Source organism: Arvicanthis niloticus, chromosome 5, assembly GCF_011762505.2.
Source record: "Arvicanthis niloticus isolate mArvNil1 chromosome 5, mArvNil1.pat.X, whole genome shotgun sequence".
In the NCBI taxonomy this organism is placed as follows: Eukaryota; Metazoa; Chordata; class Mammalia; order Rodentia; family Muridae; genus Arvicanthis; species Arvicanthis niloticus.
The window spans coordinates 97452614-97465113 of NC_047662.1; the positions used below are offsets into that span (position 1 = coordinate 97452614).

Genomic DNA, 12500 nt, shown 5'->3' on the forward strand with positions numbered 1-12500 from the left:
TATATACATAATGTATATATGAGTTTATGTGTGTATGTATGTATGTATGTATGTATGTATACTGTGTGCATGCTTTGTATCCATGGAACAAGGCGTTGTGAGCCACCCAGTGTGGTGCTGGGAACTGAACCCGGGTCTTTGGGTGTTCTGCATGAGCAGCAAACACTCTAACTGCTGAGCCATCTCTCCAGCCCCAGAACTGAGGCTCTTGCCATTGCAAGGCTGAGATCTCCTCTTGGTGACACACTGCCTTCTTCATCTTTAAGCCAACAAGGCCCTGTCACTCTTTCCATCTCTAATTTCCCTACTGATCCCAGCAAAAGGTCTCTGCTGTTAAGGGCTTGTGGGACTCCGGTGAGCCCACACAGATCTTAATTTAAGGTCAGCTAATTAGCACCTCAATTACATGGGCAAAATCCCTTTTGCCAGGAAACGGCATTCCTGGGAGCAGCACGCTGGAGTGAAGGTCTTTGGAGCCAAAACTCTTCCTGCCATTCCTAGTCTGGTAAAAACTGACTCAGGCAAACATTTGGTAGCCTTGGGAGATTCTTCCAGCCCCAACAAGGAGTTGTCAGACATGTGAGATTTGTAAGTTGACCCAGCCCGGAGTCGTGTGTGTCGGAGCAAGCAGCTCCGTTGCTAACACAGCATCTTGGGCAGATGGGTAATGTTGCTAAGCAAACAAGTATGAAAAGCTCATTGTTCTCAGTATCGATTCCAGCAAGCTCTGATGATAGAGCTTGTGGCTCTGTGTTACTGATTGTCACTAGACGGGAAAACAAAGAACCTCCTCTTGATATGTATTCAAACTAGAAATGGCTCGGGAAATGAGGGCAGAAGAACCCCGAGCTGCTATATCTATACATTGCTTCCCTGAAGAGAGTGAGGCACCCTCAGCTGCCTAGTGGGGTAGTTAGCTCAGGACCCCGAGAAACACACAGTGGGGAACTTTCTTCTCCAGCATTACCTAACTTCTTTTCTTTATCTTTCTCCCTTCTTTTTTTCTTGACTGCCCCCAAAATTAATGCAATACTATCTATCTATCTATCTATCTATCTATCTATCTATCTATCTATCTATCTATCATATATCTATCATCTATCTATCTATCATCTATCTATCATCTATCTATCATCTATCTATCTATCATCTATCTATCTATCTATCTATCATCTATCTATCTATCATCTATCTATCTATCCATCAGTTTTTCATGAACCTCAGACTAGCCTTAACTCATGATGTAGTAAGTCCCCAGCCAAGTTCTGGATTACAGAGTATCACCACACCCAGTCAATACAGTATTGGGACTTCAACCCAAGGCCTCTTGCATGTCAGGATTTTGCCAAATGACTTATATCTCCAGCTCCTAAGTCAAGTTAAAATGTGAATGCTAAATTCGCTCAGTTATCTACAGGTTACAATCTAAACTCCCCAACAAGACACTGAGGGTTCCACCTTCTCCTTCCCCCAGCCTCGAGTCCTCTTTAGTCAGCTAGGGCAAGGGATGCAGGTGGAAAAAAGGACTGGCTTATTTCTCTCTCTTTCCTGATTCCTGACCTGAATTTGTTCTGATCCGAACCATCCACTGTCTTCATTGGCTCTCACTGATCCTGTGGGTTGATCGGGCCCTAAGTGCTATCTCCTATACAGGTTATCTCATGGTGCCCTAACTCATGGCCTGTGAGGTCTGAGGCCAGAGTTTCTGTATGAGGCAGTCCATGGCAGATGCAAACACCTGCTCTGTCCCTATAATGACTACTTACAGGGATGATGTGGAGAAGTGGAAAAGAAAGGTGATGCAGGACAATGTACAAACTGAGGGAGACAGACTGGGTGGGACGGTACTGCTCCATCGTCCCGGCTCCTCTTCTCAGGAGGCTGAAGCTGGAGGACTGTTTCAAGGCCAGCCCAGGTAACTTAGGGAGACTCTGGCACAAAGCAAAGCCTAAAAGAGGGCACCAGTGGTGTAGCTCAGTGGTATGGCACTTACCTAGCATGTACAAACCTCAAATACTGCAAAAGAAAAAAAAAGAGAAAGATGTGCAGACACTGCAGGGAGTCACAGGCTCCCCAGCACCTACCCTGTCCTCATGGAATCCAGACAGGAGCCATGAGCAGACCACAGTGAAGCGAAAGGCAAGTCCGTGCCCTCCGATCAGTATACAGACAAACAAAAAAATAAGATGATGAATTTGATGGAGACCAACACGATGTCATCTAAAAGTTCACACTAGAGAACCTTCCCTCCGCAATCACAAAGTGATCTTATAATGCTTTAAGTAAGCCTATGATTTGATGTTAGGCTTCATTCATAGCTATCAAGAACCGCCTGGGGCCTCAGAATCACCAGAGGACATACCTGTTTAGACAGTGAGTGGGACTGGGTACCACTGGTGTGACCCCTGATTGTCAGATGAGTTGGAAACCTGTTTCCAGCAAAGGATGCAGCAAGTGCGTTAACCCAGAGGCAGGAAGGTGTTGCTTTTTATTTTAGTGATTTAAAGGAGACTGGGGAGGCATGATTTGAGCAGCAAGAGGAGAAAACTCAGGCATCCTGAAAAGTGGGTCTCTCACCGTGAAGAGCGGCAAGAACATGATCCCAACCTTGTGAATAGCATACAGAAGTGGTTTCTGCCACAGAAACCAGAGTGTTTTCTAACTACCCTGCTGGAGGGTCATCCATTTGACTGGAGGGATAGATGCTCTACAGTCACCTGGGGCCCAGAGTTTTTCAGGTCTTGACAACTGGTACCCCACACTTGTTTTCAATGATTTTCTTGTCTATAAACATTCTAGCTTTTAAAAAAAAATTATAAAATTATTTTATGTGTATGTATATATTTTATGTATATTATTTTACATGCAAAAAATTATTCATGTACCATGTGCATGCTGGTGCCTGTGGAGGCCAGAGGACAGTGTTGGATCCCCTAAAACTGGAGTTACAGACAGCTGTGAGCTGCTTTGTGACTGCTAGGAATTGAACCCAGGTCCTCTGAAAGAACAACCAGTGATCTTAAGCCATGTGCCATGATAGTGATCCACTGTCATGAGAAGTGGTTTTTGATTTTTTTTTCTCCTTTTGGGGTTTTCACTCTGATAGGCCTCTCCCCTTTCAGAGCAGGCCTGCAGAGGGAGGAGGAGAAGAGATTACTGGTTTTCAGGGGACACTGAGGCAGCTGTAGTGGTGGATTTGCTGAGCTCCAGGCTGGGGAGCCAGGTCCTCTCTTCAGGGGAGCTGACCATTGGCTGGGAGGCAAAGGGAGAAGGGAAGAGTGAGGCAGGAGGATTCCTGCCACTCAGGCACATTTTTCTTTTTTCCTCATCCTCACTGGGGTGCCTGGTATGTTTCCTTGATCAGGGTTTCATTCTAGTCCTGGACAGATCTGTGCCCTCAGGACCAGCTCTGGGCTGAGTGTCAAGTGTGAAGCATTTTCCATTGACTTCTTTTGAGATCTTTGGCATCCTTTCTTTTCCTCCACCCCACCCCCACTACTGTGACAAATGTACATCACATTCAGTTACCACCTTGAACATCCTTCTAACGTCTTGTGACATTCACATTCACACTGTTATAACATCCTTCCCTCAGTTTCCAGACCTTTGCCATAATCCCACATCAAAGCCCTCACTCTCCTGAACAGCGATCCACACTTCCCTCTCACTACGTCCCTCACAACCACAATCACCATTCCTGCCTCTGTGAATTTGTCCTCTCAGGGTGCTTCACATGAGTGGAATCATACAGTAACAGGCCTGTCGGAAATGAAGATATTTTAAAGAGACACGTTTATCCCTCAATCTGACTATTAGACTATTGAAACAATGGACCCCAAAGTAATTTGACATCCCACGTTCTTTCTAGGAATCTCCTGCTGGGAGCGGGAAAAAGACTGAGCTTGGTCATAGCTATGGGAGAAGCTTGTCTCCATAAAAGAGATTTCACAGTTCTAGCAACTTGTTAGACCACCTTCCAAAGTGAAACAGAAGCTTGGACAAGGATGGGTCAATGGTGGGTAGGACCAGAACTTGACCAGACTGCTCAGATGTGCAAAGTCCCAGTCCCCTATTAAACCTTTGATCTCACTTCAGGACTCGGACCATGAACTAGAGGTGGTCACTAATCCTTTTGTCCTCTCTCAGTGTGGACATACCATTTGGCTCTATCATGCATCAGAATTTCTTCCCTCTTTAAGGCTGCATACTATTCCAGTGCGTGTACATCCAACCGTTTGCTTGTCCCTTCATTTGCTGGCAGACTTCTGGATGCTTCTACCTTTGTGCTGTTGTGACTGGTACTGCTCTGGACATGGAGTACAGATATCTCTGAGTCCGTGCTCGCCTTTCTTCAGGGTTTCCATTTAGACATAGAGTTCTTGTACCACATGGTAATTCTTCGCTGACTTTTTAGGGCAGACATACTGTTCTCTTCAATGTAATTGTCTTGTATCACCACCGAGAGTGTACAAGGCTTGCAGTCTCTTTACACCCTGCCAACGCTTGTCCTTGTCTGTTTTCACAACAGCCAGAATGTGGCCTCATTTTTTAAAATGTAAATAACTGTAGACCTGAGGCTTGGGGACAGATGTGGCTCTCCTTTGTGTGTGCTGCAGAGATGGCTGAGGGCCTGCATTTGGGGGGGCACTTAGGGTCTGGGATATAAGACCAAAAACTTCCCTAAGCTTAGGGCCTGGGCTTGGGGCTGTGTGCAAAGGCCCCAGCCAGGGCAAACTGAAGTTTATCTAGGGGTCTTCCACGATGGCAAGTTGATCGTATGATCCTGCTCTTGTCCCAGGATAACCCATGTCTAATTTAGGCATTGCTCTCTTTCTGTGTTCTCTCCCCAGTGTGACAATGCAAAGGGACTGAAAGCCTTCTATGATGCAATAAAGTATGGGCCGAACCATTTGATGGTGTTTGGAGGCGTCTGTCCGTCTGTCACATCTATCATCGCAGAGTCCCTCCAAGGCTGGAATCTGGTGCAGGTAAGGGTGGAGTCCCTACCCTAACATGGAATTGTCTTTGTGGGCTGCAAGCACTTAGCAGGAATGTGGCGCCTAAGCTGCACTACCACCACTGTCCTCTCTGCTGACCTGACCCCGGGCCTGTTCTTCTAGTGAATGTACTAAGAGTTCTTAAACTGTACATGCTGTCTCCTGTTGAAGCCTTGGTGCTCACTGCTGACTCCATAGCCAGGTCTTGAATCCCATAAAGTCCTATCAACTGTCCGGATGATCCTCTGCTCCTCTGTTCTCATCACCGACCCACAGCATGGCCCCCAGAGAGCAGCACCCTCAGATAGCACAGCCCCCACTGCCTTTAGGTAGTACCACCATCCCCCAGACAGCAACAGCCCCTCAGGAACCCAGGGCTGCCTCAGAGCCTGCCCACTGCACTCACTGTGTGTCAGGTACTCCAATCCTTTCCTTTCCAGATCTTCTTTCCCACTGAAGGTCTCCTTTGACCAAGGCTGTCCTTTCCCTCATTAAGCCCATCCTAGGCTCCTGGCCAGGTATTGGCTTTTGACCACAGCTGACTTTTACACGATCAGATGCTTCAGTGGGTGTATATTTGGTTATAGATGAGGCTCAACGGTAAGAGCTGCTGCTTGAATTGGGAAAGAAAAGTATATAAACATATGACCACAAGGACGAGTGGTAGTAACCCATGTACATTCTGTCATCCATCCATCTGTCCGTCCATCTGTCCGTCGGTCCATCCATCCATCCATCCATCCATCCATCATCTATTTACCCCTCCATTCATCATTATTTACCATTCTATCCAGCGTCTATCCACCCATCATCCATCCAGCTACCCATCTATCCGTCTGTCCATTCATCTACCACCCATCTACCCCTTCACCTATTATTGTCTGTCTTCCTTTCTTCTAATCAACCAAAAAAAAAAAAAAATTTGGGACAACTTCCTTACTGCCTGGAACTCTGGTAAACACTGGGGATGTAGAACTGAAGGGCAGAAATGGTCCCCATCATGTCAGAGCTTGCATACTGGAAAGAGGCCAGGCAGTAAACAAGGAAGTAGCAGTAATCCTCAGGATGGTCCCTGAAGCCTGCCAGGCACCAGGCACTGTCGTAAACCCTAATGTGCATTAACTCAGTCTTTGTTACTGGTCTGTTATCATCCCCATTTTATATATAAGGAAGCTGGGGTGCACACGGGCTATGAAGCTTGCCTAAGGATTCACAACTAATAAGCAGTAAGGCCAGATTTAGATTCAACTAGCCCTGGCAATGAGGTTTTTGTAAGAAGACAGGGCTGTGTTCAAAATAATCAGGGGTGTGGGATTAAAGGCTATGCGGTCACTCAGCAAAGGCCTCTGGGAGATGGGAACACTCCATCTGAGATCTGAAGGGCGGGAAAGGGCTGCTGGGTGAAGTGCAGCCCTGTGAGTGGACAGAATGACCAATTTAGATGGGCAGCTGGTAATGAGGAAGGAAGAGTCTACATGTCTGGTGGCAGAATTCAGGGCTATGGGACTGTGGACTGGGGCTGAGAAGTCAGGACAGTGATAGAGCACCAACAGGGACCTTCCCTGAGTCCAGGTCATGGCAGAGGTGTGGTACAGGACCAGTAGCCCACTGAGCCTGGCCTACATGAGCTCTCCTGGCATGGGGCACAGAGTTACTGTTGAGGCAAGAGAGGGGCCGGGCAGATGGGAAGCAGAGGGTAGCAGTGTGAGAAGAATGCAGTGTTCGGAGATGGAGATATGGGTGGGCTTGGGCAGCAGGGATCCTTCAGGCAGCTGAGGCAGGTTACAATGAGTCTGAGTCTGTTCAACAGAAGGGGCTTGAGAGCCGCGAACCTCACTGCCGCCAGGGAGCTGACACAGGGCAAAGTGTGTGTGAACCTGGCTTTAAGCACTCAAAGTGTCCCTAGCTGTTGCAAGACCTTGGCCCAGTCCCTTGCCTTCTCTGGATTTGAGTTCCTTCTTGATAATGAGAGGCTCCATAAACACGGAGCCAAGGGCAGATAGGCTGAAGAGCACACCATGGTCAGTGTGGCCTTGGCTGTAGGGCTGAGTAAGGTCTGCAAACCACTTCTGTGTCTCCCTCCTTCGGCAGATTTGCTGTGTCTATGACCAGCATCTTGGGTACCACTCAAGGCCAGCCCACTACTTCCATGTTTGTGTTTCCTTCCAGATCCCAGGGCCAGATCAAGGGCTCCAGCGAGATGTGAATGTGAAGGGTCCCAGAGACCTGGAAAGTGGGCAGTGCTAGATGGATCTGAGTGATCTGATGATTTGGGAGGCAACGTGGTAGACAAAGCCCAAGGGAGCCGTTCTCCTCTAGCCTTGCAGAGTCTGAAATGTGGGAAGAAAGAGAGATCTGGATCCTAGTGGGAGGGGCCTGCCCGCCTGGAAACCTGCCCCCCCCCTCCTTTGCTTACAGGAACTGTACATCCATTTGTTATGATCTATGGTTCTCCCAAGCTGCTTCTTCCCCTATCTGGAGGCTGAGCTCACCCACAGAGGGTGGGTGAGTCTGCAGCTGCTGAAGGGTTTGAATGCCTTGACTTCTTTCAGAAATGGGTTCTAGAATGTGGGCTGCATAAGGAGCCCTGACTGTCCCATGAAGGTGTGGGGACCTTTGCTGGACAGAGACCCACTCGGAATGCTGGAATGAGAATGGGCTGTTTCTGTTTCCTGGGCCACAAAAATAGGGATTCGCCTGCCGCCGGGTGAAAACGCACGCTGCTGCTGAAACAGGTTAATTTTAACATTTGCCTTTTGCTGTGTTTCTTGAATCAGGCCCGCTGCGAGGGAGGCTCACACTGTGTTTGTCCTGATCTGAGTCATTCAGCCACTGGGAGCCTAGATTCCCATAGCTCAGTGTGAGGACCAGGGAAGGGTCACTTTATTCCTATCCCATCCCAGGGAGATCCTGGGCAGGATACAGGATACAGGATCTGAGAATTTCTTGATGATCTGTGATACAAGTGTTGAGAGGCGGGAGGCATGGTGGAAGTTAGAGGGTATAAGTATTCAGCTCCTGCAGGCAATCTGTGACTGTGAAATCGTAGAGCTTGCTAAAGTTCCTTCTCTGGGAGTGATGTGAACAGCTACCTCCTCCTAAAGACCTGATGACAAACGAAAGTGCGATGCCACCGCAGCCCACCCCAGGGAACCAATGAGTTTATTGGACTTGTGTGAGAGAGGCTACCTCTCACACAGCCTCATTCTAAGTTCTTCACTCAGCATGGATGGCAGCTTCATTGTAGCCTCATAGATGGAGCCTCCTTTCCCTCATCTTCCCCAGCTCATATATGATAGCGCCATCCCTAGACCATGAGGATAGTGCAGTACCACGCCCTAGTTGACCAAGGAGCCCTGAGCATTGCGATGTCAGCTAGGGTCTGCTCTAGGGAGACTGACCATGGATCAGACTGATGGCTTGCAGCCCCTGTGTGGGGTGGGGTGGGGACATGCTTATTTTAAGGGAGCAAACTCTGGGGCTTCAGGAAGTGCAAGACCAGGTTAGAGGATTCATGAACTCTCTCAGTGACCCACTTTTCACCCTGGGCCAGTCCGGTGGCAGCAGCTCAGGTGACTGCTCTGCACTCGATCCTGCAGACTCAGTGGCCAGGTGCTCATTAGGATCACTCATTTCCTGGGACCCTTAGTGAATGCTGCCACTGTGTGGGGAGGAGGACTCAAGGGCATTGTAAGAGACAGCTGCTGGGCACATTGACCTGTGTCACCAAGGCAAAGCCCCACCGAATGGTGTGACAAGGTCATTTCTCCAGTCTACCTTCTGGCCTCAGAGCATGCTGTTCCCTCAGCCTCCAGAGTCCCTTTGCTCATCCTTAATTGGGCACAACTTAGAGGCTTCTTCTGTTGAGAAGCTGTGCCCCTACCCGACATGTTCTCTTCCTTGTGGCTCCCTTCCTAGGCATTTACTGCTCTTTGTCCCCGCTGCTCTGTATCTTACAGAGGTCAGAGCCTTTCTCTCCTGAACTGCAGACCCCCGGCACAGCCTGACACTCATCCCCCCATCTCACCAGCCCTCAGATGACTCAAGCATCTTCAACCGTAGCCCTTGCCGACCAGATGCAAAGGACACCTGAGGTGGGCTCTGGCTCTGCCACAGCCATCTCCATCCCCCAACCTGCTGAGTTGTAAGCACCTGGTTCCCCTGAGCGGACCTTCAGAGGTCATCCTCAGAATCCCACCTCCCACTCTCCTGACAAAGATCTACCCTTCCCGAACACACACACACACACACACACACACACACACACACACACAAGCATACAAACACACCAGCCTTGTCTGTCCTTCTGAAGCTTGTGCTGAGGAGAAGAAGGAGAATGGGAAGCGGGGTGGGGAAGATGAAGATTGCATAGCTTGACTAAAGTATGGAGGCAGAGCCAGGCAGAGGTGGTCTCAGAGCAGGACAGACCTCCCGAGCCTTGGGAGCAGGATCAGGCTGCTTCAGCTTGCAAGTTGCTGTTGCCACAGATGTGATTGCAAGCTGCTATAGTGAAGAGGATGAAAATAAGGTCAGATTCCTGTCAGGCTAAAGGGCGGCTCATGAGAACAGCAAACACCAGCGCCCTAAGACCTGCATCCCACAGAGCTTGTCCTTTAAAAGGCTCTGCGGTAAATCATTAACTCTCAGATGCCTTTTTCCAGGCACCCCTAAGGTATCCCCACAGCCCACTCTGCCTCCTGGCCAGCCTTGGCACGCCCCTGAGGAGCTCCTTGGCCAACAAAGATCTCACTGCCATCGGGGCTGTCTCCAATTGGATAAGCTCCTATGAGGTTGGATTTGGTAGAGGCACTGGGGCCATTCCAATGGAGAAAGTAGATTTTGCAAACCCGTTATCAGTGAAGATCCAGTACATTCAGGTCTCTATTTCCTCAAAACTGGAAATCTTGCTTGGTTTTGACATTAAAGGACCATCCTTGGGCTCACTGAGGTTTGCTAGGTAACTTTGTCTTATTTTCTCAGACTGTTCTGTAAAACGGGTGTTGCAAGTCTGACTTTTGTTTCTTGCAGATGTAGTAAGAGTGAATGAATGAGGGCCCCTCTCCCTTTTGCCAAGTGAAAGCATTTTTTTTTTTAATGAATGATGAAAGAGGTGTTGCTGTTCTGATGGCCCTGGCTCCTCTAGTGGGAGCAGACTTCTAGTGGTGTCTGATGAGAAATTTGAAATCACTCTCTGCTCTGCATGGGCTGCAAGGGCTGTTAGCCTTGGCCCCTCTGACCTCTGGAGCACAAGGGTGGAGGGTGGTCGGGGACTCTGCAACTAGACACTCAAAGTTCAAACTTCTGCCTCTCCACACCCAGGAGTCAAAACCTACCAGGCCAACACCCTGCCACAGCCCAAGTCATACGGCGGCCATGCCCTTGCTACAGAGGGCGCAGTGGACCAGAAAGCATTGAAGGCGGCAGTATGATTAGGCACTGAAGCGTTGCACCTGCTGAGGCTGCTGCTGTCTAAGAAATAGAACAGAGGCCAATGAGCCAGAGCAGTTGGAGCCTTTCTTGGCACTGGTCTCCAGAGGGACCATTTAGAACATTAATAATCTATGAGACGCTTCTGCTTTCTGGAGTCATTAAAAACAAAGGAGGGGAGGGGAAGAACGAGCGATATTAATATTAGAGGCAGGCTCTGTGGACCCAGCAAAGGGAAGGCATGGGAGAGACCCCATATTAATATTAGAGGCAGGCTCTGTGGGCCAAGCAGAGGAAAGGTTGGGAGAGACTCCAGGAATGTGAAGACTTTAGAAAGTCCTCACTGGTCACGTCATAGCATGCCAGGTACAATAAAGATCAGCTGTCTGAGTCAACTGGGCAGGATACCACGCACAGGGTGAGGAAAAGGCCAGCATCTTTGGCTGGGATGCTCTTGGCAGGAGAGAGGAGTCATCAGATGGTTTTCTTGGTCAAGAAATAGGGAGTGGTCTCCAGACAGGACCAGTGCCAGTGGTTGTGGTAGCAGAGGGGTTGCTGCGGACACAAGGCTGAAGAACTTAGGGAGCGAGATGAAGGGTATGGTAGGGAGAGCTCAGGGTAAAGAAAGATGGGGCCTGCCCCTGCTACTCATTTGGCCATTGTGAAGAGGGTCATGACAGTCCCCAATTCTTCATCCCCCATCATACTGTGGCACCCCACAGACATGGCTAAGACTTGTAGATCTCTTCTTGCCTAGAACTCCTTCTCTGCCATGGCCTGAAGCTAGACAGAGTCCTAGCCGGTCATGTGTGTGAGGTTAGAACAGAGAGTTCATACTACAGCTTCACATGGGCGGGCCTTGGGATTCACTGCCTTTAGGATCCAAACTGTCATGCATTTGGTGGAAGGAGTGAAGAGCTGGAGGGAACCCTCTTCTCACCAATTCATTCATTCATTCATTCATTCATTCATTCATTCACCCACTGGCTTGTGCTGACTCTTTTGTGTGTTCCCATCACTCACTAGATACAGTACCTGCAGTATGCCCTTCTAGGCTCTCCCATACCAGCTCAGCACATGAAACCTGTCACCGAAAGAAAGGGAAACATGGCAGCTTGGTGCAGTCGACTGAAAACAGAGGACCGAGATTGAAAAGCTTGAGATAACTGTGCCTCTGGCTACTCTCTTAGCAGGGTAGCAAATTAGAGTCCTCCAGAGCCTCTCCATGTAATGGAGCAAAAACACTGACCCTTCCTTGGTGGCACAGAGAAGTACTTGAGGACAGGGAAAGCATGATACGCAGACACCCCCTACAGAATGTGAACCTCCACAATGTCCTATGGATGCACCAGTGATCTGAAATGCCAGCCAGGCCCTGGCTGGGAAAATTCTTGAGGATTTGTAAGTCTCCGGACTCAAAGTTGCATGCAGAAAATGAACTATCAGAAACCATGAAGGTGACTCAGAACAATACAGTCAGCAGAGAACCTGCCAGGAAGGCGGGGCAAGCCCGCAGGCTGTTAGAGGGCACACGTTCTCTTTCTGGTTTTCTCCAGCAGCAGAAGCTGGCTAAGGAAGTAAGAGGAAGCTTTTGAGTGCATAGCTCTTCCCAATCTCTTCCTGCCACAGATTCAGCCCGTATCTTCCCTGTCAATCTGATTGAAGATTCAATTCAAGGTTCTGACCCCTATTTTTAATTCAAGACCACAGCATCGAACGTAACAGCAGCTCTCGGTGTGTAACTCCGGTGGCCTCTTTGCTGATGTGTCTTTCCCTACCAGCCACCTCGACTGCTTTCTGGAAGTCTAAAGGGTGTAAATAATTCATTTTAAATAAATAAATCACTCAAACTACTTACGGTAGAGGCATGGCAGCTTGTGGTTGGTGCAACTGTGGTACATGTTAAACAGGAAAGGAAGAGGAGACCCCCCTCCCCCCATAACGTACAGGCAGGTGGGACCTGAGAATATCAGGTGCAGTGCTTCCTGGGGCAGATGAATGAGGTGTAGAGCCAGATGCTGGTGACTGTTATGGTGACCCGGGCAGGTTGCTTTGCCTGTCCCAGCCTAGGTGGCT

At 49.0% G+C, this 12500-nt stretch overlaps 1 protein-coding gene across 1 annotated transcript in view; it reads left to right on the top strand.

Annotated features, from left to right (window-relative positions):
• Positions 1–12500, top strand: part of Gabbr2 (gamma-aminobutyric acid type B receptor subunit 2) — a 326221-nt gene that overhangs the window by 109897 nt on the left and 203824 nt on the right. The window contains exon 2 of the mRNA XM_034503281.2: positions 4851–4988. Within this exon, the coding sequence (XP_034359172.1) occupies positions 4851–4988 (138 nt within the window). The remainder of the gene's footprint in view (positions 1–4850; positions 4989–12500) is intronic.